Raw genomic sequence first — 25583 nt, 5'->3', positions numbered from 1 at the left:
ACCGGTGGGAAGATTCCTGCTGCATCTTCGTCCCTGTGCTTCTTCAAGTTCTGCAACTCCATGGCCATGCATCCTCCGAGTCACCAAGAACTCAGCCTGCATCCCAGTGAGAAGGATCTACCTTGATGTGAAGGAGTCACTTCCCTGCATCCGCAGGCCCCTTTACGACCACAACCGGTCTGCTGATCCTATTATCCTATAGACATCACCCAGCTCTGCAACACAGGTTGTGGTTTGTTGGTTCTTCAGAGGCCTGACTAGTCTACCCTGCAACTTGGGCAACTGTAATCCCTCTCTAGCCAACGTGAACCGCCTCTCTGCGCACCACGTCTGTTTGTCATTACCCAGACTTGTTGGCTCTCTTCATGAAAGAACTTCAAGCTCCAAGAAGTCCCAGCACTGCACAGCTTCAAGAACGACGCATAGTGGGCTTTCATCTCCTGTGTGCTGTTGAGGGATCCCTGCGACTCCCTCTGCCTAAGGGTCCTCGAGGGGTCTCCGTCGATTCCTGCTGGCTCTCCTGGTGCTAAGGGCCGACCCTGACTTACCCTTGCTGGTCTGCAACACAGCATCTTCTCCCGCGAACAGTCACTGGCTTTTGCCTGGGATTGTTGATGGTCCTGCTGGCCACTCACCTTCCTGTAGTCGTCAACCGGCATGGGACAGGCTGTGGATGGTTCCTGTGCCCCTGCATCATCGCCTGGGCTCCACAGCTGCTGCTTAAACCTTACAGTTATACAACAAGAACCTCCTGCAGGGGCTGGTATTGTGTTCCTGTGCCTCCTGGTCACCTCTGGGTGGTTTGGACTCTGTCCCCTCTGTTTTCAGGTTCTTCTCATCTGGATTCCACATCATAGTTCCCCCGGCCTGGTCCACGAGACTCTGAAGTTTCTGATTTTCCGCAAACCTCGATTGGCGGTTCCAACACCACTGCATCCCTATGCACCTCAGCTCCCTGCTGTAGGTATCCGGTTCCTGGGGTATCCACCGGTGAGGTGGTTCTCCAACCTTCCTTAATCCAATCGGTTCCTTCAGGGGTCCTTTAGGAGGGGTCCCAGAGCTGTAAAATTCCAACCGTGACTTACCCGGTGTTATACTATGGACATAAGACCTGGTGTGACCACTCTGCACCCATGAGGTCCCAGGCTACTCACCCTGGGTGGTTCCGTGTTTCCCGTGGGTTCCTTCATCCTTGGGTAATAATCTTGTTTGGAACTTACCTGACAGTCCACTATTTTGGTATATGGTTTCTCCCCCTGTTGGGCCGTATGTGTTTTTCTATTCTACTTACCACTTTCGAAAGCATTTCTTGCGTGTTATTGATATCTCCCCGGTAGGAGATATACCAAGTTAGGTTCTAGTGTGTAATAATAAATACAAGGTATTTATCGATTGGTGTGGTTCTTTCTTGTGTGAAAAGCTTGCTGACTGACTATACTGGTGAATGCACTTGCTTTACACCACTCCTGAATAAGCCTTAGCTGCTCTCCACAGCTACCCCTTGAGAGTTATGTTTTTCAGCGACCTAAACACTATCACTATGGGTTGCCTGGACTCAGTGCACAGTGCCTCATCATAGTTGGACACTATATACTGAGCCAGCCTCCTACAATAGGTAGCAAAGTTGGGCTTGCACCCGATTAAATTACACCACGTGAATTTGCATGAAAAGCACAGTGCACATGATATTTGAATCCAGACCCTGGAAATTCTAATGAGGGTGCATTCGATACACTATGATAAATTTGGCCCTGGGAGACTAACCTTTCAAAGAGTTGCATCACCCTTGAACCATGCAACATGGCGCAAGTTTGACGCAACTCAAGTTAGATTTTCCAAGCCACACAAGGTGGCCCTGCATGACTCTGAGTGGCTTGATAAATCTGGAGTCACGCAACATAGCTCAAATCGCTGCATTAAATTACTGCCCCACGGAGCCATTCCATTTGTGGAGTGTGAGTGTTTCTTCGCATCCACCAATTGATTTTGGCGCATTATCAGATTTACCATCAGTGGTAGACATGGGAATGCCTCAAAATGATCTGCCTTCCCAGGTGAGGCGTAACAAGGAGAAATATCTTTATTTCTCCTAGTTTTTTCCTCTTTCTATGTGTGCTGCATTCTGCACACATAAAAAAAGGAAAATGCGGCAGGGGATTGTTTTGTGCAGGAAGGTATCCCTTCCTGCAGAAACTTAATCCTGCTTACAACGCAGGCACCAGGCAGCACATTACGCACCAGCGCAGGGAAAAGAAAGGAATACGCCGTATAATGTTACTTAAGGCGCATTCCTGCCCTTTCCTATCACGCAGCGCAGTAAGGTGGCTTGCTGTGCTGCATGATTTTTTTATAAATATGCCCCCCACTATTTTAGGCAGAAAAGTAAAAGTCTCTCAACAGTCTATTTTCCTTTAAGCTTCCACTGCAGTCTGCTCTCGACAAAGGCAGACTAACACACGAGAACATAAACATTTGCTAAAATGAATGCAACAATCTCATATTGTATTTGCAAACTGTGTATTTCCAAGACCCGTAAATCCTTTGACATGTTGTGGTTTCTTACCTTACAACATCCCAGAGATTCCACAGGAAAAACAAAAGACAAACAACATATTTGCCCTGGACTTCTTCCTGACTGGCAACGACCACAAACAAAATAATCAGCCTCTGTGTGACCTGAAAGATAAGGAATAAAGACAACATGGGAGCATTACCTTTGCAACATCTCAAGGCTCCTTAAATAGCTCCTTGTGTGCAAGAACTACTGAATTCACACAGATAAATATGACAGAAGCGAATAAACTTTTCTACTACGAATTATTCAGAAAACACAACTCAACACCAAGGGGCATATGTACATAAAAGTCATGCAGCGCAGCAAGTCATCTTGCCGTGCTGCGTGACAGGGAAAGGCAGGAATGTGTCATATTTAAAAGAATACGACACATTCTTGTCCTCTCCCCTGTGCTGGCACACAATGGCTGCCTAGCGCCAACACAAGCACCGTTGCTCCATGGTACAAAGGTACCTGCATTGCATGCAGGATCGTTTTTGTGCAGGAAGGGGCACCTGCAGAATGCAGCACACATAGAAAGAGGAATAAATAACGAGAAATAAAGATATTTCTCCTTGTTACGCCTCTCCTGGGAAAGCATATGTTTTTTGGGCGCATTCCCAGGTTCTGGAATGCATCAAAAACCATAAATTTTGCTTGGGAAAACCTATCCAACACCCATGTAAATGCCTCCATGGTGCAGAGTAATGCAACACAGCAATTTGCACTACATTACTCCAGATTTACAAAGCCACGCAGGGCCATGCAAGGTGGCATTGTGTAACTTCATAGATATACTTTTAGAGATGTGTTGCTTTTGCACATACGCACCCAGCACCCTAATGCGGTGCAACTGATACCCAGTTGGTCAACGGATAACACACTGCAGACCCCATGGCCCAAGCCTCCCTTCAACTCTCCCTAACTATCCTACACTCCCTGAATGGAGACTCCCATTCCTCCCCCCGGGCATTAGGCTGCATGCGGCCAAAGTCACTCTTAGTCAGAGTCCCAGGAAAGCAGGTGGGGATAGGAAGCAGGATTAATTAGGAGGCAGTCATCAAAGGGGGTTTGGCAGCCAGTCGAGAAGTTCATCCACAGGATGCAGAGCAGAGGGCAATAGTCGGTCACACCAAAGGAGTCCACAAGGTCCTTCCGGCACCAGGTCAGTTTTGCAAAGCTGAGGGGTGGGGGGTATGGAGGGGGTCACTCAGTCTTTTGATGCACTTCTGGTCCTTCTCAGAAGCATTCCTCTAGCCCAGGCAATCACTCTTACCACCTGGGCAATACTGCCTGGCAACACAATGTCGTCAGGGAAGGCCGGGTTGAGGAGGGCAGTTAGTCTGCTGCACGGAGGTCCTAAAAGGGAACAATCTCTGAATGGAGAATGAAGTGGGGGAGAGGGGCCTGTCGAGAGAAGGGGGCATTCCATCAGATACACGTCGATCACGTCACACCCAGGCAAACCAGGCACGCCTGGTGCGCGATGATACGGGTCATACCAGACCGTTCCGGTCACACAAAATGAAGAATTGCAAATTCCATACCTTCCTGGAAACAAGGCACAACATCCGGTGCATGATGATATTGGTCGCACCAGACCGTTCCAGTCGCATGCACAGGCACAAGTTCAGCAATGCCTCGCAAGGTAGAATGAGGCATTACTATGGTTACGTCCCCACCTCTGAGGGTCAGACCCTGTGAATCGGACCTCGCACGCAATGAGCATGCAGTCGGTGTATTGCACAAGAGAGTTGTGGCACGATCAAAAAAGCGGGCAATGCTAGATCCTGCAAATGGTGAATCTGCTCACCACCTACAAGACGCTTATGTGTGTCAAGGTCCGCCACGATGCGGGGGCCACATGCCTTGGATGCGGGCAAGACTTTGTGGCTCCGCATAGGGCATAAAGCAATCCGGTCTCTAGGCACAATTCCTATTTCCACGCTCATGCCACCCTACCAGTTGGGATTCAGCAGACGATGTGGGCACTTGAGTGGGCACCGCTCTCCAGGTGTCACAAGTAGACAGTGTGGGTCCTTCATAGGAGATCTTTCATGTCCCTGAGACCTTTGAAAAACAGGGGTCAAGTCAACAAGCCCTTAGAGACCGTACTTCAGGGTGCCACACTGAAGCAAGTAGTCGGCCCAGGCCTGCCACTATTCAGGAAGGGTACGCGGTCCTTTTCAATGGCAGTAATCCTCCTTGTGCACAACAGATTGCCCTGGTAGTGTGCACCACTTAGTTCCAGGTTCTCCGGTCCCACGTCTCCACAAGCGCATCTCTGCCTTGCTGAGGTATGTCACCAGCAGTCACACTGTAGTGTGCCTTTGAAGTTGGAAGTGGTTCTCCGTTTGGACCACAGATGTCTCCCCTAAATTTCAGTCCTGTCAGCCATGAGGCCATGTAATGCAAATCTTAATCTTTGGTGGGACCATGATCTGGCTCCAGAGCCCAAGTGTCAAAACTTCTCCCTCCAATTTCTTCAGCCAGACCCGCAAATGGCAGAGGTCCAGTTGCATGCCCAATTTTTTATAGCTGCCACTGGGGAATGCCCAGATGTGTCCCCCAACCTCTAGTGCGGACTAAAGCCAAGCACAAAGGCACACAAAGAGTTTTAGAGCAGAGAAATGCCCACTTTCCAGTAGTGGCATTTCTACGCAAATCATGACAAAGCCACCTTTACCACTGGAAAGGGGTTGTCACTGTGAATTCAATGATAGAAAACATTATGAGGCTACTCCACTGCAGCCTAAAGTAATTTCAACCATTCCCCTTGTTTGCCTATGGGAAGAGTAAACCTCATAGGTAGTGAAAACACACATGAGTATTCCTTACTACTTAGGCAGGGAACACGCATGCATACCTGAAATGGGATGGGAGCACACTGCTTCACATCCCAGCACAGTTCACTCCTTAGCATTATGGTAAATGCAGTTCACTTTTTATTCTTAATTGAATTTTTGCTGGAGTGTATCACCATGGTTGGTGCAGGTTAGTGCTGTGAATCTCTAGACACGTGGTTCTGGATATTATCCGTCATCAGTAGAGAGAAAAACAAATTTCATCTGGGGTTGCTGAGAAAGCTGCCACAATCCTCTCAGATCTCAGTACCTCTCTCTGGCGCACAGGTGCATCTCCTAAAGCTCGTCAGCCAGTCAGTGACTCAAGGGAGCCTTTTCAAATCAAGGAGGGTTGGGAGCACACTGCTTTACCTCCTAGCACAGTTCACCCCATAGCATTATGGTAAATGCAGTTCCCTTTAAATGCTCACTTGATTTTTTGCTGGAGTGTTTCACCAAGGTTTGTGCAGGTTAGTGCTGTGAATCTCTAGACATGTGTTTCTGAATATTATCCGTCATCAGTAGACATAAAAACAAATTTCATATGGGTTGCTGAGAAAGCTGCCTCAATCCTTTCAGGTCTCAGTACCTCTCTCTGGTGCACAGGTGCATCTCATAAAGCTTGTCAGCTCAATGACTCAAGGGAGCCTTTTCCAAATGAAGGGGGATGGGAGCACACTCTTTACCTCCCAGCACAGTTCACCCCTTAGCATTATGGTAAAAGCAGTTCACTTTAAATGCTTACTTGAATTTTTGCTGGAGTGTTTCACCAAGGTTGGTGCAGGTTAGTGCTGTGAATCTCTAGACACGTGTTTCTGGATATTATCCATCATCAGTAGAGATAAAAAAGAATTTCATCTGGGGTTGCTGAGAAAGCTGCCACAATACTCTCAGGTCTCAGTACCTCTCTCTGGTGCACATGTGCATCTCCTAGAGCTCGTCAGCTCAATGACTCAAGGGAGCCTTTTCAAAATGAAGGAGGATGGGAGCACACTGCTTTACCTCCCAGCATAGTTCACCCCTTAGCATTATGGTAAATGCCGTTCACTTTGAATGCTTACTTTAATTTTTACTGGAGTGTTTCACCATGGTTGGTGCAGGTTAGTGCTCTGAATCTCTAGACACATGTGTTTCTGAATATTATCCGTCATCAGTAGACATAAAAACGAATCTGGGTTGCTTAGAAAGCTGCCACAATCTTCTCGGGTCTCAGTACCTCTCTCTGGCGCACAGATGCATCTCCTAGGGCTCGTCAGCTCAATGACTCAAGGGAGCCTTTTCAAAATGAAGGAGGATGGGAGCACACTGCTTTACCTCCCAGCACAGTTCACCCCTTAGCATTATGGTAAATGCCGTTCACTTTGAATGCTTACTTTAATTTTTACTGGAGTGTTTCACCATGGTTGGTGCAGGTTAGTGCTCTGAATCTCTAGACACATGTGTTTCTGAATATTATCCGTCATCAGTAGACATAAAAACGAATCTGGGTTGCTTAGAAAGCTGCCACAATCTTCTCAGGTCTCAGTACCTCTCTCTGGCGCACAGATGCATCTCCAAAAGCTATCAGCTCAATCCTTAAACCTCACCCACTCACGAGAACGGCAACATATAATTTTAGTATGCAGGGCTTTAATACGAAACCTGATGACACATTGGCTATTTAGATGTACTAAACAATGTAGATAAATGTTATCCGCAGACTAACTTTTCCTCCAACTTTGTAAATTCAGAGGTCGAGAAGAGGTGCCTCCCCAATATCCCTTGTGTTTAAAAATTACGTATGCCCCCTAATTGGATTCATGCCCTCAGGTTCACCTGTACATTATAACTTTGGGTCAAGAGGGCATGTCAGTTTGATAGATAACATCTTCATCAACCAACTGCCATGAATCCAGGTTGATTATAATTGAACAATGAATCGAGAGTGATCATAACCCGCTGATAGTGTTCAAGCTAGACCTCAATGGCACCATTAGACTTACTATTTTTATGCCTGAGCTGAGAAAAGGTGCATTACAAATAACAACAAATGAAAAGTCCATTACATGGAATCATCATAGCAGGCCTGATAGAACTTTAAACCGCCAGCAAAATATGCTTAGGGAATTCCAGGTAATCACAATATATAGATACAAGAATATCAAATGAATTACAATAGGTAAAAACAATCCAAATATTCATTGAAAAATAAAAAGGGAAAGGAAACAGTTATAAAACTATTGCATTAACTATAAAATAGAGCTACTATAGCATGTACAATTGTCTATTATAATATCAATTTAAAAAAAACTAGATATAAATATATAATTAAGAAGATAAGTATTTATCAAAAGGTTTCCAAAAAGAGTGATAAGAGTTGGAATTTTAAATAATACCAGACAAGGATAACTGAGCTCCTCTTCTTGTAAAAATCACCCATGACCACCAAGAATGAACTGATAATAGCGAAACATCTTTCCAACAGAATGTAATGGATTTTAAAGCAGCTGATATTAGAAAATTAAAAAGTTTACCATCTAAGTCATTTAAGTTTGGCAAAAGAACAGCAGATTTACAAATTAACATTTTGAAGGAAACATCATCATGAATATTTAATATCTTTTTTATAATATCCCAAACTTCAGTCCAAAATTTAAAAACTAAAGAACAATCAAACAGCATATGTTGTAATGTACCAGGATGTAATGTACAGTGCCAACAAATTGAAGATTGAAGAAGTTTAGCTTGAAATTAACGTAACGGAGTCCATAAACAGTTAAATAAAATATAAGAATTAGTTTGATAAAGCGAGACAGGTAACCAACCAGAAATACTGCTACGCCAAATATCCTTCCATGCATCAACAGATAAGGAGATTGAAAGTTCATTATTCAAAAATACTGAAATCCTATTAATGTTGGAACCAAGAGAATTAGATAATGTTTTTATATAAAATAGAAACACCATGAGATTATGTGGAAACAGTTTGGATATAAATTGATAAATCAGCTTTAACATTAGAAGGAATAATATGAGGAAATGAATCCAAAATCGAATCACACAAATATTCATATTTGGTAAGGTCAGACTGAGGTAAACTAAATTTTGTTTGTAAAGCCTCAAATGATATGAAAGCATTGTTGTAATAGACATCTTTAAGATAAAAAATACCAGCATTAATCCATGAATACCAAAAACATATGTTTCTATTTAATTTAATGACTGTGCTATGCCATAATGACATGTCCTCTGTATTAAACATGGGAGATTGAAAAATTGAATCTAAATAATTAAAAATAATTTTAGTGGATTTAAGAATAACAGACTTATGAAAAAATTGTGATTTATTAGACATGGTTAACAAAGTGGGTAATGGAAATGGTTTAACTAATGATGTCTTGATAAGAAGCCAATTAGGTGGATTATTTAAAAAGGAATGGTTAAACCATATGGAACTTTGTTTTTAAAAAAAACGTTATGGTAATCAAAAAAAATCAGGTAAACCAAAACCTGCATTAAATGTTATTATAACTAATACGAGGTGACTTGTTATTCCAAAGAAATTTGGAGAGAAGTTTGTCAACATCCTTGTAAAATTGTAATGAAAATTGTGTGGGAATCATGGCAAGGGTGTAGAAGATATCTGAAAGAAACACGTTAGTTAGATTCCTCACCTTAGAATATCCCCAGGCGTCAGGCTGGATCCAGAAAGATTTTTGTAGCAATACCCCTTGCGCGTCGCTAGGCGTCGTCTGCGGCTCCGCGTCCGTCGTTGGCGTTGTGCGCCGGAATGACGTCAGTTCTTCTTTTTTCCGCGCCAGTAAGCGCCGATCCGGGAAGAGCTTTCCCCTAGTCACTTTTTGACTAACTTTTTGACCTCTTTTGGTTACTCGACTCGACTCTGGTGCCGGTAGGATGTCTGGATTCAAGCATTGTGACGCCTGTCACCGACTGATGTCGGTAACGGATCACCATCGCCGGTGCCTGTACTGCCTGGGGGCCGACCATGACGCGGAGTCGTGCCCCGAATGTCAGGCCTTGACGTCGAAGGCTAGGTGGGAGCGGTCCCATAAGCTACACGAGCTTCGACACTCGGCTCCGCGTCGCTCTCGGTCCCGGTCCAGGAGGAGGTCCAAGGACCGTTCGCGGAGCCGCAGCCATCGACATCGCTCGTCGGGATCTTCGGGTAAGTCCCGTCACTCTAAACATTCTAAGAAGTCCAAGTGGCGTCCTCGCTCTTCAGACTCCCCTCGCCGGCCGAGGGTCCGGGTGGTTCCACCCCCTCGGCTCCGTCGGAGCCGCAGGAACCGCGCTCGTCCCCATACCCTCCGGTCCCTGGGACTGACGCGACTCCGGCGGAGGTCAGTGCCTTCCTCTCGGCCATGAGGAATCTGGCTCCGCCGTCGATGCCTGCCGGCGCTCCTTCGGGCCCCGCAGGGTTGACTGGGCGACCTCGCGTGCCGGCGGCTCCGGCCCCGGTGCCGTCGAGGGCTCCGGCCCGACGCCGCAGGTCCCCGAGGGATCCAGGCCTGGATCTCTACCGGCGCCGGTCGACCTCACGACGCCTCCTCCGCCGGCGCGGACACCGGTTCCGCCCCCGACGCCGCCCCCGCACGGCGTCGAGCCTCGGTTTAGCCCTATTCCGGACCCGGCACCGGTACGGCGCCGTCCGACGCCGTTACCGGCGCCGATGGGTGCCCACTTCATCCACCGTCCGGCTCCGATCATTCCTCCTGTCTACCAGGAATCGGATGATGAGGGCGACTGGGAGGGGTCTCAGGACCCTCTGGCTGAACAGGCCCAATTGTCTCAGGACTGGGCAGAGGAATTGGGGGACGCCAGCGGTTTGGATACCTCTCCAGACGCTGGATTCATCTCTCCTCCGACTGTGGCCTCGGAGGAAGGTGCAGCCTTTTCTGTGGTGCTGCGCAAGGCGGCCGAAGCCCTAGGGCTCGAGTTGCCTGCTGTGGCTGTGAGGACTAACGTCCTCACCGAGGTCCATCAACCGACAGCAAGCTCCACTGAGCCTCTGCTGCAGTTTAATGAGGCCCTCATTGACGTTCTCCAGGGCACTTGGCCCAAGCCCTCCACAGTCCCTCCTGTGGACAGGAACGTTGCCCGGCGCCACCGCCCTGCTCCGGGCGACCCCGCATTCCTCTCCCACCACCCCACCCCCGAGAGCCTGGTTATCCAGGCCTCAACCTCCCAATCCTCCTTCCCGTCCGCTCCTCCGGATAGGGAATCCAAGAGGTTGGAGCAGTTTGGCAAGAAACTGTTCTCGTCCCTGAGTTTGGGACTGCGGTCTTTAAATACCGCTTGCCTGTTGGACCGTTACTCCCAATCGCTGTGGGATGCGGTGGAGGACGTGCTGCCCTTGTGCCCGGAGGAGGCTTGGGAGCGACTCACCCAGGCACTTGCTAACGGGCGAGATGCAGCGCGGCATGCCATTAGATGTGGACTTGACACCACGGACTCGCTGGGTCGGGCAATTTCCTCCACGGTGGCGCTTCGGCGTCACGCCTGGCTGAGGTCCACGTCGTTTTCAGGGGATGTCCAAAGCTCCCTCATGGACATGCCCTTCGATGGCACTCGCCTTTTTGGCGAGAAGGCGGACAGTGCGCTGGCCCGGTTCAAGGACTCCCGGGCCACGGCCAAGTCCTTGGGTCTTTCGGCCCCGCGGCCGCAAACTTCCGCCTTTCGCCCCTTTCGTGGCCAAGGAAGGGGCGCCTCCTCACGTCCGCCCAGCCACCGGCCACAGAACCAACCTGCACGCGGTCGCGGACGTGGTTTCTGCCGAGGCGGTACTGGAGGACAACGTGCCGGTCAGTCCACATCCACCCCGGCAGCATCTGCCTCAAAGCCCTCCTAGTCTGAGCTTTCAGGCCCATTCAACGCCAGTGGGGGGCAGAGTTCGCCATCACCTGCTCCACTGGCGCTCCATCACTTCGGACAGGTGGGTGCTGCAAATCGTCCGACGGGGCTACTCCCTGCCCTTCGAGACGAACCCTCCAGCCATGCCACCGCAGAACCACCGTATGTCGGGGGATCATTTGCATCTTCTCCGGGAGGAGGTTTCGGCCCTCTTGGCCAAAGAGGCCGTCGAGCGCGTTCCTGGTCCAGAAGTAGGTCGTGGTTGCTATTCCCACTACTTTCTGGTTCCCAAGAAGGGCAAAGGGGGCCTACGCCCGATCTTGGATCTCAGAAGCGTGAACGCCTTCCTCCGGAAGGCACGGTTCGAGATGCTCACTTTGGCTCAGGTTCTTGCTGCCCTAGACCCTGGAGACTGAATGGTAGCGTTGGACTTGCAGGACGCTTACTTCCACATGCCCGTCCTGCCGGCCCACCGGCGTTACCTGCGGTTCACGGTGGGTCAGGAGCACTTTCAGTTCACCGTGCTCCCCTTCGGCCTCACCAGTGCCCCTCGGGTGTTCACGAAAGTGATGGCGGTGGTCGCAGCTCATCTGCGCAGATCAGGGGTCCCAGTCTTCCCCTATCTCGTTGACTGGCTGTTGAAGGCGGGCTCGCCCCAGCAAGTCGTCTCCCACCTCCTGACTACGGCAGACCTCCTGCATTCGCTGGGGTTCTCCATCAATGTGCCGAAGTCGCACCCGAGTCCCTCCCAAAAGCTCCTTTTCATAGGGGCGGTTCTCGATTCGGCGCAGTTCCGGGTCTATCCGCCGGAACAGCGGGTCCTGGACATTCGAGCCCTGATTCCCATCTTCCGGCCTCTGTCCTGGATTTCGGTCAGGTTGGTGCTGCGGCTTCTGGGGCTGATGGCCTCCTGCATCCTGTTAGTACCTCACACCAGATGGCGGATGCGGCTCTGCAGTGGGACCTGAAGTTTCAGTGGGCCCAGCATCGAGGCAACCTGTCCAACCACTTGTTGATCTCGGAGGGCACTGCGAAACAGCTGCAGTGGTGGCTCACGAATCGCGATTGGGTCAGCGGCAGATCCCTCTCCCATCCCCAACTGGAGCATGTGGTAGTGACGGATGCGTCCCTCCTGGGATGGGGGGGCCATATGGAAGAGGCAGAGATCAGAGGACTCTGGTCTCCGGCGGAGACTCGGCTCCATATCAATCTTTTGGAGCTGAGGGCAATCCGACTTGCACTGAAAGCCTTCCTTCCCTCTGTCCGGAGAAGTGTTGTGCAGGCGTTTACAGACAACACCACCGCCATGTGGTATTGCAACAAACAGGGCGGGGTGGGGTCGTGGACCCTTTGTCAGGAGGCCCTGCGCCTCTGGACATGGCTGGAACACCAGGGCGTCACCCTAGTGGTTCAACATCTGGCGGGCTCTCTGAACGCCAGAGCGGACGAACTCAGCCGCCGGTGCATGATGGATCACGAATGGCGTCTGAACTCGAACGTGGCGCAAGGTCTCTTTCTGCAGTGGGGAGAGCCTTGGTTAGATCTATTCGCCACCGAAGAGAACGCGCAATGTCAGCAGTTCTGCGCGTTGGAGTTTCCAAGGCGGCACTCGCTCGGAGACGCTTTTCGTCGCGAGTGGAGTTGCGGTCTGTTGTACACCTTTCCGCCTTTACCACTTCTGCCCAGAGTGCTGAAGAAGATCAGGCGCGACCAGGCCCAAGTCTTCTTGGTGGCTTCGGATTGGGCACGAAGGTACTGATATCCCGAGCTACTCAGTATGTCCATGGATCCCCCGATACGACTGCCTCTTCAGGAGGATCTTCTCTCGCAGCAGCGGGGGACGGTCCTCCACCCGAACCTGTCCAGCCTCCACCTACATGCGTGGAGATTGAGCCGCGGCAGTTGATGCCATTTGACTTGCCTCCTGAAGTCTGTGATGTCATTCTGGCAGCCAAGCGTCCCTCCACAAAGACGGTATACACCTGCCGGTGGAACAAATTTGTGGCATGGTGCACTTCAAAGGCTGTGGATCCCCTTTCTGCCCCTCTTTCTGAGGTTCTCCTCTTTCTTCTTTCTTTGGCCCAGCAGGGCTCTGCTCTGGGCACCTTGAAAGGTTATCTTGCTGCTATCTCTGCCTTCCTTCGGCTTCCTGATCAGCCTTCTCTTTTCAAGTCCCCTGTTGTTTCACGCTTTCTCAAGGGCATTATTCATATGTACCCTCCTGTTCCTTTCATAATGCCTCAGTGGGACTTGAACCTTGTTCTCACTTTTCTGATGTGCGCTCCCTTTGAGCCCCTTCATAACTGTCCCATCCGTCTTTTGACTTTGAAAACTGCTTTCTTGGTAGCAATCACCTCCGCTAGGCGGGTGGGTGAGCTCCAGGCTTTGTCATCCAAGCCTCCCTTCCTTTCAGTTCATTCGGACAAAGTTGTCCTCCGGACACGTCCTTCTTTCCTGCCTAAAGTCGTGACTCCCTTTCACATCGGGCAATCTGTCACGCTGCCCACCTTCTTTCCGCCTCCGCATCCTTCAAAAGATGAAGAGAGGCTCCACCGTCTGGACCCAAAACGTGCGCTATCCTTTTATTTGGACCGCACAAGACAGTTCCGGGTGGATGACCAACTTTTTGTTGGGTACGTTGGGGCTAAGAAGGGTAAAGCTGTACACAAGCGGACCATCTCTCGGTGGGTCGTGTTGTGTATTAAGACCTGCTATTCTTTGGCGAAAAAGGTTCCTCCTGTTGGGCTACGGGCCCATTCTACTCTGACCACGGCGGCCATGACTGCACTGGGACAGGGAGTCCCCTTGCAAGACATCTGTCAGGCGGCGACGTGGGCTTCGCTGCACACGTTTGCGAGACATTACTGCCTGGCCGTTCTGTTCTCCAGGACTTTCTGGTGTGATCTTGGTTCGCAGATCCACCACCGGGGTTGGTATTGCTGGGGTATCTATTCTAAGGTGAGGAATCTAACTAACGTGTTTCTTTCAGATGAACAAGTTACTTACCTTCGGTAGCGATGTATCTGTAAGAAACATTAGTTAGTTAGTTAGTTAGATTCCTCACCGACCCACCCAGCCTCCCCGTTCTGCGAACCGACATCTAGGGTTAAGGTTCTCCCTTTCAGGGCCCTAGATTTTTTGGCACCAGTGTCGGTCTCTTGCATGGCTCAGCATCCCTGGCGCGGAAAGCTATGTACAAGAACTGACGTCAGCGCGCGAGGGCGGCGTCTAAGTACTCCGACGACGTCATTACGGCGCACGACGCCAACGACGGACGCGGAGCCGCAGACGATGCCTAGCGACGCGCAAGGATATTGCTACAAAAATCTTTCCGGATCCAGCCTGACGCCTGGGGATATTCTAAGGTGAGGAATCTAACTAACTAATGTTTCTTACAGATACATCGTTACCGAAGGTAAGTAACTTGTTCTTTAGGGGCAATAGTCATCTTAATAGAGTCCATTCTTCCCCACCATGAAAGGTGTAGTGAAGACCATTTGGACGTTTTATCTTTAATATAATTTAAGATAAGGTCACAGTTCAATGTTATTGTTGATTTTATGGAAGAAGAGAACAGAATACCAAGATACTTCAATTTATCCTTCTGCCAAATAATGTCATTCATAGGTATCATATCAGGAGTACAATAAATATTTAAAGGAAAAAATTCAGTTTTATTAGTTTTATTCAATTTATATCCAGACACTGTGGAATACTTCGAAATAATCTCTAGGGAGTGGAATGAGGATAACGTATCACTAACAAATAAAAGTACATCATCCGCATAAGCAAGGTTTTAATAATGACGTCCTTAATATTGATTCCTTTAATATTATCACATTTTCTTATAGAAGTAAGTAAAGGTTCAATACCAACAAGAAACAAAAGCGGGGAAAAGGGGCAACCTTGTCTTGTATCTCTAAAAAGGGAAAATTGATTTGAAACTTGGCCATTAATAAATAAACGAGCAGAATACAAAGCAGAAATCATGCGAATAAATGTGTTGCCAAAATTAAATGATAATGTATGGAATAAAAATTGCCAATACATTTTATCAAAAGCTTTCTCAGCATCTAATGGGAGAATTCCTGATGGTAGAGTTAAAGTGGACCCTTGTTCAATAACATGTAGCAACGTTTTTGTATTGTTAGCAGAATATCTATTCTTCATAAAACCAGATTGATCTGGATGAATAATAGAATTTAACACAAGGGATAATCTAGAAGCAAGTATTTTAGCGTATAATTTACAATCTTGATTAATTAAAGAGATAAGACGATAATTAGACACAAGTGTGGGATCCTTATCAGGTTTGGGAAGTACAATAATTAAAGCCTCAGTAAAAGAACCGGAGGTAGTTCCTGTAGAACCAAAAAAGGTAAAAAGTTTAAATAAAAAAGGAATAAGCTGCAATTGAAATTCTTTATAAAACTCAGCAGGAATACCATCGGGACCAGGAGATTTTTTTTTAAGAGATTTTATGGTTGATAGAAGTTCATCTTGAGTAATGGGTAAATCAAGTCCAATTTTATCTGATTGTGAAATCTTGGGAAATCCACATTTAGTTAAAAAAGAGTCAATCAAGGAAACATCATCAAAATTGGGTTTGTTATAAAGAGTAGAGTAAAAATCCATAAATTCATTAACGATATCATTGTGGGATAAAGCAATTTTACCATTAGGGCCATAAATTGAATTTATTTGAGTTTTATCTTTTTTATATGCAAATAATTCGCTAAAAGTCCTCCAGATCTGTTGGCATTAAAACGAAACTTGGCTTTAGAATTAGAAATCTGAATGCCTGCTCTTTTGCTAAGGATTGAGTTAAACTCATATTGAAGTTTTTGTAATTTGATTCTATATTGAGGATCATTAGACGTAGTAAAAAGTCTCTCAAATTGTGCAATTTGCTTTTCAAAATTTTTAATATTTGCATTAAAGGTTTTATTTTCGTAGGCCATAAGAGAAATAGTTACACCTCTAATATAAGCTTTAAAAGTGCCCCATCTATTAACCAAGTAGAACCTTCAGGGTTAAGAAGGAAATACTCCTGGATGGCATTTAAGAGCTTAGGTTTATTAAGTTCATTAAGAAGAATGCCAGTATTCATTCGCCATCTAGATTGCTTTTTAAAAGTTGAATTTACATTGAAAACAAAAGAAATCAAAGCATGATCCGAAATATCATGTTACCAATCATATGAGTAGTCACTGAATTAATTAATTGCTTGGATACTAATAAATAATCAAGCCTAGAATGAGAATTGTGTGGGTTAGAAAAGAATGTAAAACTGTTTTCTGTAGGGAAGTGTAGTCGCCAAATATCAACTAATTTTGTTGTTTGAATAAATGATTTGAAAGCATAAAAAACCTTAGGAGGACGAAATTTAGTAAGAGATATTTTATCTAATAAAGGATCAGATATAACATTAAAATCACCTCCAACAATTAGAGGAACTTTACCCAACTTTAGAACTTCAGTTGTAAGATTAGACCAAAAAGCAGGATCATCCGCAGTAGGACCATAAACATTTAGTAAAAATATAACTGAAAAATGAACTTTAATTTTAACTATGACATATCTCCCGTCAGTATCTGAAACTTTACTAAAAATTTGGCAGTGTAATTTTTTTGCAAAAAGATAAGCCACACCATTTTTTTTCCATTTGCAGGAGAAGAGACAATAGTATCAACCCACTTTTTTTTTCATATAATCTAAGATTTTGCCCTCAATATGGGTTGCCTGTATAAAGCAAATATCTGCTTTGCAACTACCTAAATAATCAAAAAAAATTGTACACTTAACTGGATGACGCAATCCTTTAACATTTAGTGAAACTATTTTAATATTATGAACATTAGCCATGATAGAAGAGAAAGAAAAAAAGGTCAAGAGGAGGAAAGTAAGAAGTAAGTAAAGAGTATGAAAAATAGTAGCTCCAGAACAGGCGAAAAAAGTATATTCAAACTGATATACAAAAGACGACAACAAAAACAACAACCACAAAGAAACATCAATAACAAATATGAAACGCAAAATCACTTAACAAGCATGACAGATCCGTTGGAGCCCAGCGTGGAGAGAATTGCAAATTTATTCAGAAATACAAGCTAAAATATTATTCAAGTAGCAGAGTCATGTGTATCCATAGAATGCTGTGAATGATGTGATTGCTGCTCCAGAAAAGATTTTAAATCTTCCGGGCGTTGGAAGGACTTAGAAAAATTGTCTTTACAGATTCGCATCGTTGAGGGATCAAATAAGCCATACTTAAATCCAAAACTTCGCAGTTGAGGACGCATGTCAGAGAAATCTTTGCGAATCTTAACAGTCTATTTGGCAAAGTCTTGGTGGATGAAAATGTTATTGCCATTAACCATTAAGGATGGAATTTCACGTGCCGCCTTCCTTATCAAAACCAAATGATGATGACGTAGGACCTTACAAATCATTTGTCGTGGCTTGGTATGACGAGGATTGCAATGGGATGGAATCCTATGCACTTTATCGATTTCAAATTTCTCTGGAAATTTAACATTTAAAAGACCAGGAATCAAATTCTCCAGATATAGTCTGCAATTGGAGCCTTCAACATCCTCTGGCAAACTAAAAATACGTAGATTGTATTGCCTGTTGCTATTTTCCATATCCAACAAATGAGCAGACATAGGAGACATTTTAGCCACAAGAGGTGTAAAGGCGTCGATTTTAACTTTGTTATCCTTCATTGACATACAAGCCATATCTTTACGCAGATTTTTTATTTCTGACGCAATAGTATCAGTATTGGCACGTAGCGCATGAAGTTCGTCAAGAATTAATGACAAAGAAGGCTCACTCGATTCCACCACTTTAGACTTAACAGGAGGAGGCGAAATCTGTTGTTTCCTTTTATTATTGGGATTTTGTGCATTTTTACCCTCAATTTTCATAGTATTAAAAAAAAATGAAGAATGAAATAACTGCAAAGCACAAAGAAAGAGTATAAATGCAGCAAAGAAAAGGCTGGTGCAGCAGCTAAAGTAGACTGTGGGAGTGGCTAGGCCAAAGCCAGGCCCTTTCCTGAATGCTTGCTCCGCCCCCTGACAGGAAATCTGGGCAGTACCTTATGAGGTGCTCCAAGCTGACACCAGAGGAAGAATAGCACTGGTCCTGATGTCTACATCGCCAGAAAAACAACACCACAGCAGCAGGTAAGCTCCACAAGGCTGCTAGCACATTCTCTGGAATTTCTTAATTCAAAATTCGTAGTTTATCGGCAAAAAACAGGCCCCAAAACGCAGAGCTCACATCACGGCGGCCATCTTGTTTTCGCGCACTCGCGTGAAAACCCAGAGATAGTTTTTAAGATTTGAAATTGTAATTAATCTGTCTTGGCGACAGCAGTTGGCAATCTGATCTTAGAAGGAGTCATAGCACTAATTCTATCCCCCTGCACAGAGAATGGTTCAACCAGGAATGTAGCAAGTCAAAATCTGCACTTTCACAGGCACTGAAAAGGAGGCACTTCACTCCCGATGGGGGAAAACACCTAAAAGTTTTAAGTCAGATGTATAAGTGTCTTGTCAAATACCAAAAAAGTCAGAATTATCCATGCACAAGCTCTTGAATGCATTTGAAAGCTATTGCAATATAACGAAATTACAGATCAACACAGCGAAGAAAAAAATATATGATGCTAAAAGACTGTCCCAAACTGAGGAGTTCCTTCCAAATTTACAGAATCCCCCTGGATGGCACTGAATACTATGATTAATTAAGTGTAAGGTTCGACTCCAAGTTGACTTAGTAAGCCCAACTACTAAAAGAAGAGCAGACACTGAGTCAATATGCCGATGGCGTTCTTAGCTTTGCCTAAAGCCAGGGAAGCAGATTGATTAATCTGTATAGGCCTGCCACATGGGCTTGCTCTCTGTAAGCTTCAAGGTCAGGACCAGAGTTGTGGGGTTACTAAAAGAGCAAGATGCTGGTTAGGGCAGAGAATCGCTTTCTACACCGCCAACTCCTTTTGACCCTGATGGATGCACTGAGTCACAAGCTGGCTGTCAAATTGCACTGTGCAGCACTACATCCCAAATTATATTGGGTAAGAATATGTACAAAACCTGAGCTGAGAACTTACCTGGATATTATGCGAGAGGTTTGCCTGCATGCCAGTAAAACTACCCCGGTTCAATCATGTGGCTACTACCTTGCAAACCATAGGATGTGCGGCTTGTTGCCTTAACCAGAAAGGATGACTATGGACACCAGAAAAGGTTATAAAGGAAAGGTTTGGGCAATATATTACCATCAACCAGTCAGGGAAGAAGATAGGGATGGGCATGAGAATCCAAAACTGGTCTTCCTTTGAAGCATACTTGGCTATGCTTTACCCAACCCTCAAAAGATCCCTGTATATTAACTTCAGACTAGGCACTGTGCTGGAAAAACAGTATACTAGGTCATTGGAAAAGGGCGGAAGTTGCTCATCCATTTACGGGAGTGATTTTAAGGGGTCAGAATCTGTAATGCATTTGATGTTGTTTTGTACTTTTACTCCTAAAGCTTTAAGAGATTACTTCTGTCTGCATTTTAATGTTCATGCAATGAGCAATTTTAAGTACTCTATGGCTTTGTGTACGAGTACTGACTCCCAGCAAATTTTTAACCTGGTCTCCTCAGACATAGAGGTGGCTTGGAGAGCAAGTAGACAAATGAATTAACTATGTTATTCCATGTGTCTTGTTGAAGTTTTTAACCTACTCCTTTTTATCCATATACACCTATTGCCTGCATTGCAGTTGCCAGCACCTGCCAATGGCAACTTGTGGGGCCATTTCGGGATGCACTTTATTAGAGATTGAATGGCCACAGAAGTAGTTTAAAAATCAACCCGGACAAATTCAATTAGATGTTATTTTTTGGCTGCCTGCAATCAATGCATTTTTAAGTACTAGCACTTTAGAGCCGGCTGATAGCTATGCACCAGCACTTTCTTGGTTGTTCATCACCTAGAATATTTTCCTATTTGGAATGTAGACAGTTTTTGTCCTTTTAGGAATTTCTTTATTTTGTAACCATTATGTACCTACATTTTAAATCATGTATATGTTGTATTGTATATTGTATGGCCTGTCTTTGACCAGGAATGGATAGTCTACTGGTCGAAGTGGTGGGCAAATGCTTAGGGGGCCAAACCACTGGATTCAGGAGGGACCAGCAACCATGATCATCGAGGAAGGCAAGTATCCATGAGTGTCCAGAAGTCAGCACTGATCAGACAATTGTGCTAGTTGTGATGGATGCACGAAATTCCTAGTTGGGTTCAGCCTACTGAGCAATTCTTATGTGAGAAAGAAAATAGAGCGCTAATAATAGTAGTAAATACCCTTTTAGGGTGATGTAGAAACATGATGAAGCAACGCTTAATTGGAATGGATGTTTGTTTTAGGCCACTGAGATTTTTTAAAAAAATAACCAATACAAAAAAACACAAATGCGATCACCAATAAGTCACGCGGCTGACCTTTTTGTGTCGGTTTCCATTTTCAAGAGCTGTTTCCGGCATGCTGCACGTGGTTTTATTTTACTGAGTTTCTATTCCGGTTTTCCTAAAAATACTGCAACTTTGTTAGAGCCGCGACTGTGGGCAATCCGCTATTTTCAATTTTTTATGTTTTTTTTGCAAGTTACTGAACTAGAAACGAAACACGGAATGTAGGTACAATATTCCTTTTTACTCACTAAATGGGAAGTCGCTTGCCTGAGTGCTGCTGGATTCTCCTTTCTTTCTGTGTCGTTTATATGTCCAAGGTTTTACGGTCAGATTACTTGCTGGCAGTTTTCCTCGTACGCTGCCACAACGGCGTGTGTGTGTGATCTGCTTTCTCAGCATTTTCTAGATCTTTCCACTGAACAACGCTACATGCCTGCAGGCCCCAGACGGTAATACTTTGTACACTTCCCTGTTAAGAATCTGCTGATAAAGCAAAGGAACAAGTTTGCAGTTTCTTTAGTCATAAACTCTCCATGGGAAATTACGAAATTAAGTCCTGAATTGTGATCTTATTTTTCCAGTCACCTTAATTTATCGTATAAGTGAATACATCTGATCCTCGTGGAACTTAGCAGCCAGCGCCAAGAAGCCAGGACAAATGAAATTAATATATATGCAATCAGTGTGCGCAATAAAGTGCTAATGGTCTAAATTCGATTGTGGCAAAATATGACATTCACTTAATATCAGAAGATCTACGCCCGACACACTAACTGTGGCTTGGCAACCACAAGAGTCGTGTGAGCTTTTGGTTATCTGGGTTTTATCTGTGGGAAACCCTTTGTCGGTGGCCCATTCGTCACAGGCAGGGTCGGACTGGGGACAGAAAATAGGCCGGGTTCCAAAATATAAGTGGAACCCTATAGCGAATCAGCTTGCAAACATCGGCCACATTTTTTAGCTAATTGGGACAGTTTGACAATGGGCCTCATTTACAAGGTTTTGCCGTAGGGCAGCGCCACAGACCTTCTTGCTGTGCTGCCCTACAGCAAAAGAAAAGGGCAGGAATGCGCCGTATCTATGAGATACGGCGCATTCCTGTCCTTTTCCCCTGTGTTGGCGCACATTGGGCTGCCATGCGTCAACACAGGCACCCTTGCACTAGGTTGCATGCAGCATTGCTTTTCTGAGGGAAGGGACACTTTCCTACACAAAAACGATCAGAAGGGACTTTTTCTCTATGTGTGCTGCACAAATTAAGGCATTTCTCCTCGTTGCGCTCCCCCCCCCCCCCCAACCCCCCTCCCCCCGGAGAGGCGTAGGCTTTTAATGCATTCCCAGGTTTACGAAATCTCATAAATCGGGAAATGCATCAAATGCCATGGGTGTTACTTGGGAACACGGGACGCCTCTTGGCTGCGACATCTGTGCGCTATATAAGAAATAATAACATAACATAACACCCACCGTAATGCCCAGGGCATGCCTCCCTATCGCAGGGTGAGACAACGCAGCGACTTGTGCTGCGTTGCCTTAGTCCCTATCTACAAGGCCATGAAAAGCTATGCAGGGTGGCTTTATGTTGCCTGGTAGATATGGCCCTGCAGTGTGTGCCAGGACCGTTACTAAAATTGACATTTACAAGGCCCTGTGTGCCACCGGAACGAGGCCCACTCTGTATAGGTGTTTCACAAGGTATGGGATACTGCATTCATTTGTGGTTGCTGCAGACAATATCTGTGGTAATTTCAGGGAAATAAAAAATAAAAGCCAGCCCACCAGACCATGAAACGGTCCGAGAAACAGCCCAAACACGGACCTGTCAGATCACAATGGGGGTGTGGGGGAACCCCTAAATGTGAACACACCAAAATGTACATTGGCAACTAGCTCACAGACAGATTAATCAGAGAATTTGTTAAACCTCAATTTTGTGAGGCAATGTGTCCCCGAGATAAGGCACCCCAATATCACGTCAAAATAGTTAATTAAGGTTAGGGTCCACTCAGTGATTGAGTTCTAGATCATGAATAACATTTAAACGATCTATTACAAAATGTTAAAAGGTGCAGTACAGAGGCCATAGGAGCAAAAAGCATTAAGTCGAAGTCATGAAAGAATTATTAGATCTGCACATTATTCTGTAATGCCCTATCCTGAAAGCAAATTCCCAAGTGAGCAGCAAAGTCAACAGAGAATCAGACAGCATCCCTAGTAGCATTGGAAAGTCGTTTGGATCACCCCCAAAATCAGGGGTTTATATAAGGAATCTTCTTATTGAGTAACATAGAAAGTACTAACTCATCATGGTGCAAGCAAAAGAAATTCATTCTTAGCAAATGACATTTTATAAATGTGTGCACTAGCAACTAAGCACTATCCCACTACACGAATATTGATTCTGCACACTCCTTGTAAATTTCACCCGGAGATGGCAGGGCAAACTAGTAACATGAACAACAGCGAACTATTGTGAATGATTAGGGTACAGTGAGATAGCAGAAGATCCTTGCGGAAATAAACATCATTGTGACCATTAGTGGAAAGTTTTAATTGAGAAAAGCAAGAACGAGATCAAATGAAATAAACACACATGACAACTTCACTGTGAGTTGTAGAAATAACAAACAGCATACATGCAGAAGGAGACATCTATTTTTGACAAGACAACTAGGCCTCAATTGTAGATCCAAATGCCATTTTAACAACAGCCAGGAAAACTCTTTTCTATTGATCGTGATGTGTACATATGCAGTATGTGGAATTATTTTTTAATTTATGATATTAATGATGTACAAAATATATAATGCACAAAACGTCTAACATCAACCTTTTCAGGCACTACCTGATTGCCTTATAGGCCAGTTCGACACTGGCCACATAGCCAAAGTCATAAGAGCATCAGAAAGCCTGCCCATCCTACACTGTTTTTTTTCTTGTTAGGACTACTGTGAGCGGCAAGGCGGTTGCAAAGAAGAAACCAAAAAAGAAAAATGATTCACCACATTGGGAGAGCCATATCAGCATGTTGAGGACAGTGCTTTTTATGTTGGTGGAAGAAACTCTTGTTTTGCGTTTTGTTTCTGAGAAACAAAAAATACAGAGCAGGCAGCCAGGACATGGCAAACTGCCCACCATTCCAATTTACTGAAAGCACCCTCACAATGTTGGAGGGAGCATTTTCAATATGGTGGAGAATTTTTAATATAGTGGCCCACTCTCAGCTGGGCAGGTGGAGGGAAGGCCTCCACCACCCTGGCAGTTTGGTGGCCGGCACACCATACTATAACTGACCCTTCTGCCCCAAATCCTGATTCTCAAACAGCTAAGAGCAAAATTCCAGCAGTTACTCCTGTTGGCTTAACAATACATTGTATTATGTTTTCCACTTTTATAGAATTCAGAACTGTTTCCAGAGGTATTTCAACAAATGTGCACAATGGAAGCATTCGGAAATCCAAGAGGTGCACATTTTCACATTCAGAAGTGTAATGCATTCGCAATTTGAAACTTTTTTGATTCTTCAAAAGGAAATATTTTCTGCATGGAGAAACACATTCCCAGGCAGCCCTTTCTTATTGGGAGGGTTATTTCTCCAATCCAATACAGCGTATTAATTTACTCCCGCCCTTGATAGGAGTAAGTCTACAAGTATATTGTGGGTGAGGGACTACCTGCAAAATGTTAGGGATTACCACAAACCAGATAGTTCCATGGTGGGTCTAAACTGATTTATAGTCAAAAACGATTACAAACCTGATCCTTTGAGCAAATTTGCTCATTAGCAATTTTCCCAAACCGGTGGAACATTCCATGCAAATCCCCTCTGCAAGGTTTAAACATCCCCAAACCGTAACTCTGTGGTTTAGGTTTGTTGTCCTTAGAATTGGAATTTATGTGTGCAGATTTCATATCAGGACAGAGGCACAGATTATGCTAATTTTTCTTCGCTTTATTACAAAGGGCAGACGTAACTTTAATAAACATTGTGTCTTCAAAAAATAACTTTTCTCAAGAACATTTGGAAAATTAAAACAAAGTAAGCTCATACAATCCCCTTTTTGGGTTTGTCCTAATTGTCCCCTGTCTCCTTCATTCCTCCTCTTTCGTCACTGCTCCAGCCCGCCAGTTAAGTCCTCAGATGGGTCTCCCTGTGGCTGGGGGTTTATCGACTGGTTTTGGGAGATATATATATATGTTTGCAGCCAGACTGGACTTCCAGCTACACAGGTTCTTCAGCTGGAGGCCGTAGTCTCTTGCAGCGGCGATGGATGCGTTTCTTTAGGATTGGAGTGGGGTGAAGATATACGTATTACCACCATTCTTGATGATATTGATAACACTGATATCCGCACAACTGAGGAGGCAACAACCAGTCATGGTAATAGTGACACCTTCCTGGAAACCTCAAGCTTGGTATCCAGTTCTGATGGAACTTCCCTGGGATTCTCCATTCCGTTTACTCCTGTTTCAGGATGTCCTACATCAGTGACAACCGGTAATTTTAGGAGGGTGTGGACGGGACATGCATACATACACACTCACTCACACCCATGCATTCACACACGTGCACACACACATCCATTCACAACACTCATTACCAAATATTCAAACATACTTGCACGCACGCACGAAACATCAATTAAAAAAAAATCACACTTACCTGCAGCTCTGCCTCTGACGTTCCAGGAGGGTTGAGACCACTGCCTTCCCTCATTACTTGACCTTGAAACTGCTGCCTTCCCTCATTGGCTGGCCTTAGGTCAGCCAATGAGGGAATGCAGCAGTCCCAACCTCGTCACAGAGTGAGATGGGGTCAGTGAGACTGCTGACACCACCCCACTCTGTGACGAGGTCT

At 45.3% G+C, this 25583-nt stretch overlaps 1 protein-coding gene across 1 annotated transcript in view; it reads right to left on the bottom strand.

The window, feature by feature from the left end:
• The window catches only part of HACD4 (3-hydroxyacyl-CoA dehydratase 4), a 234004-nt gene that overhangs the window by 83004 nt on the left and 125417 nt on the right, over positions 1-25583 (bottom strand). Inside the window, exon 4 of the mRNA XM_085634413.1 lies at positions 2564-2676. Within this exon, the coding sequence (XP_085490539.1) occupies positions 2564-2676 (113 nt within the window). The remainder of the gene's footprint in view (positions 1-2563; positions 2677-25583) is intronic.

This window comes from Triturus cristatus, chromosome 2_1 (assembly GCF_964204655.1).
Source record: "Triturus cristatus chromosome 2_1, aTriCri1.1, whole genome shotgun sequence".
In the NCBI taxonomy this organism is placed as follows: domain Eukaryota; kingdom Metazoa; phylum Chordata; class Amphibia; order Caudata; family Salamandridae; genus Triturus; species Triturus cristatus.
This window is presented reverse-complemented; position numbering and strand designations above follow the sequence as displayed.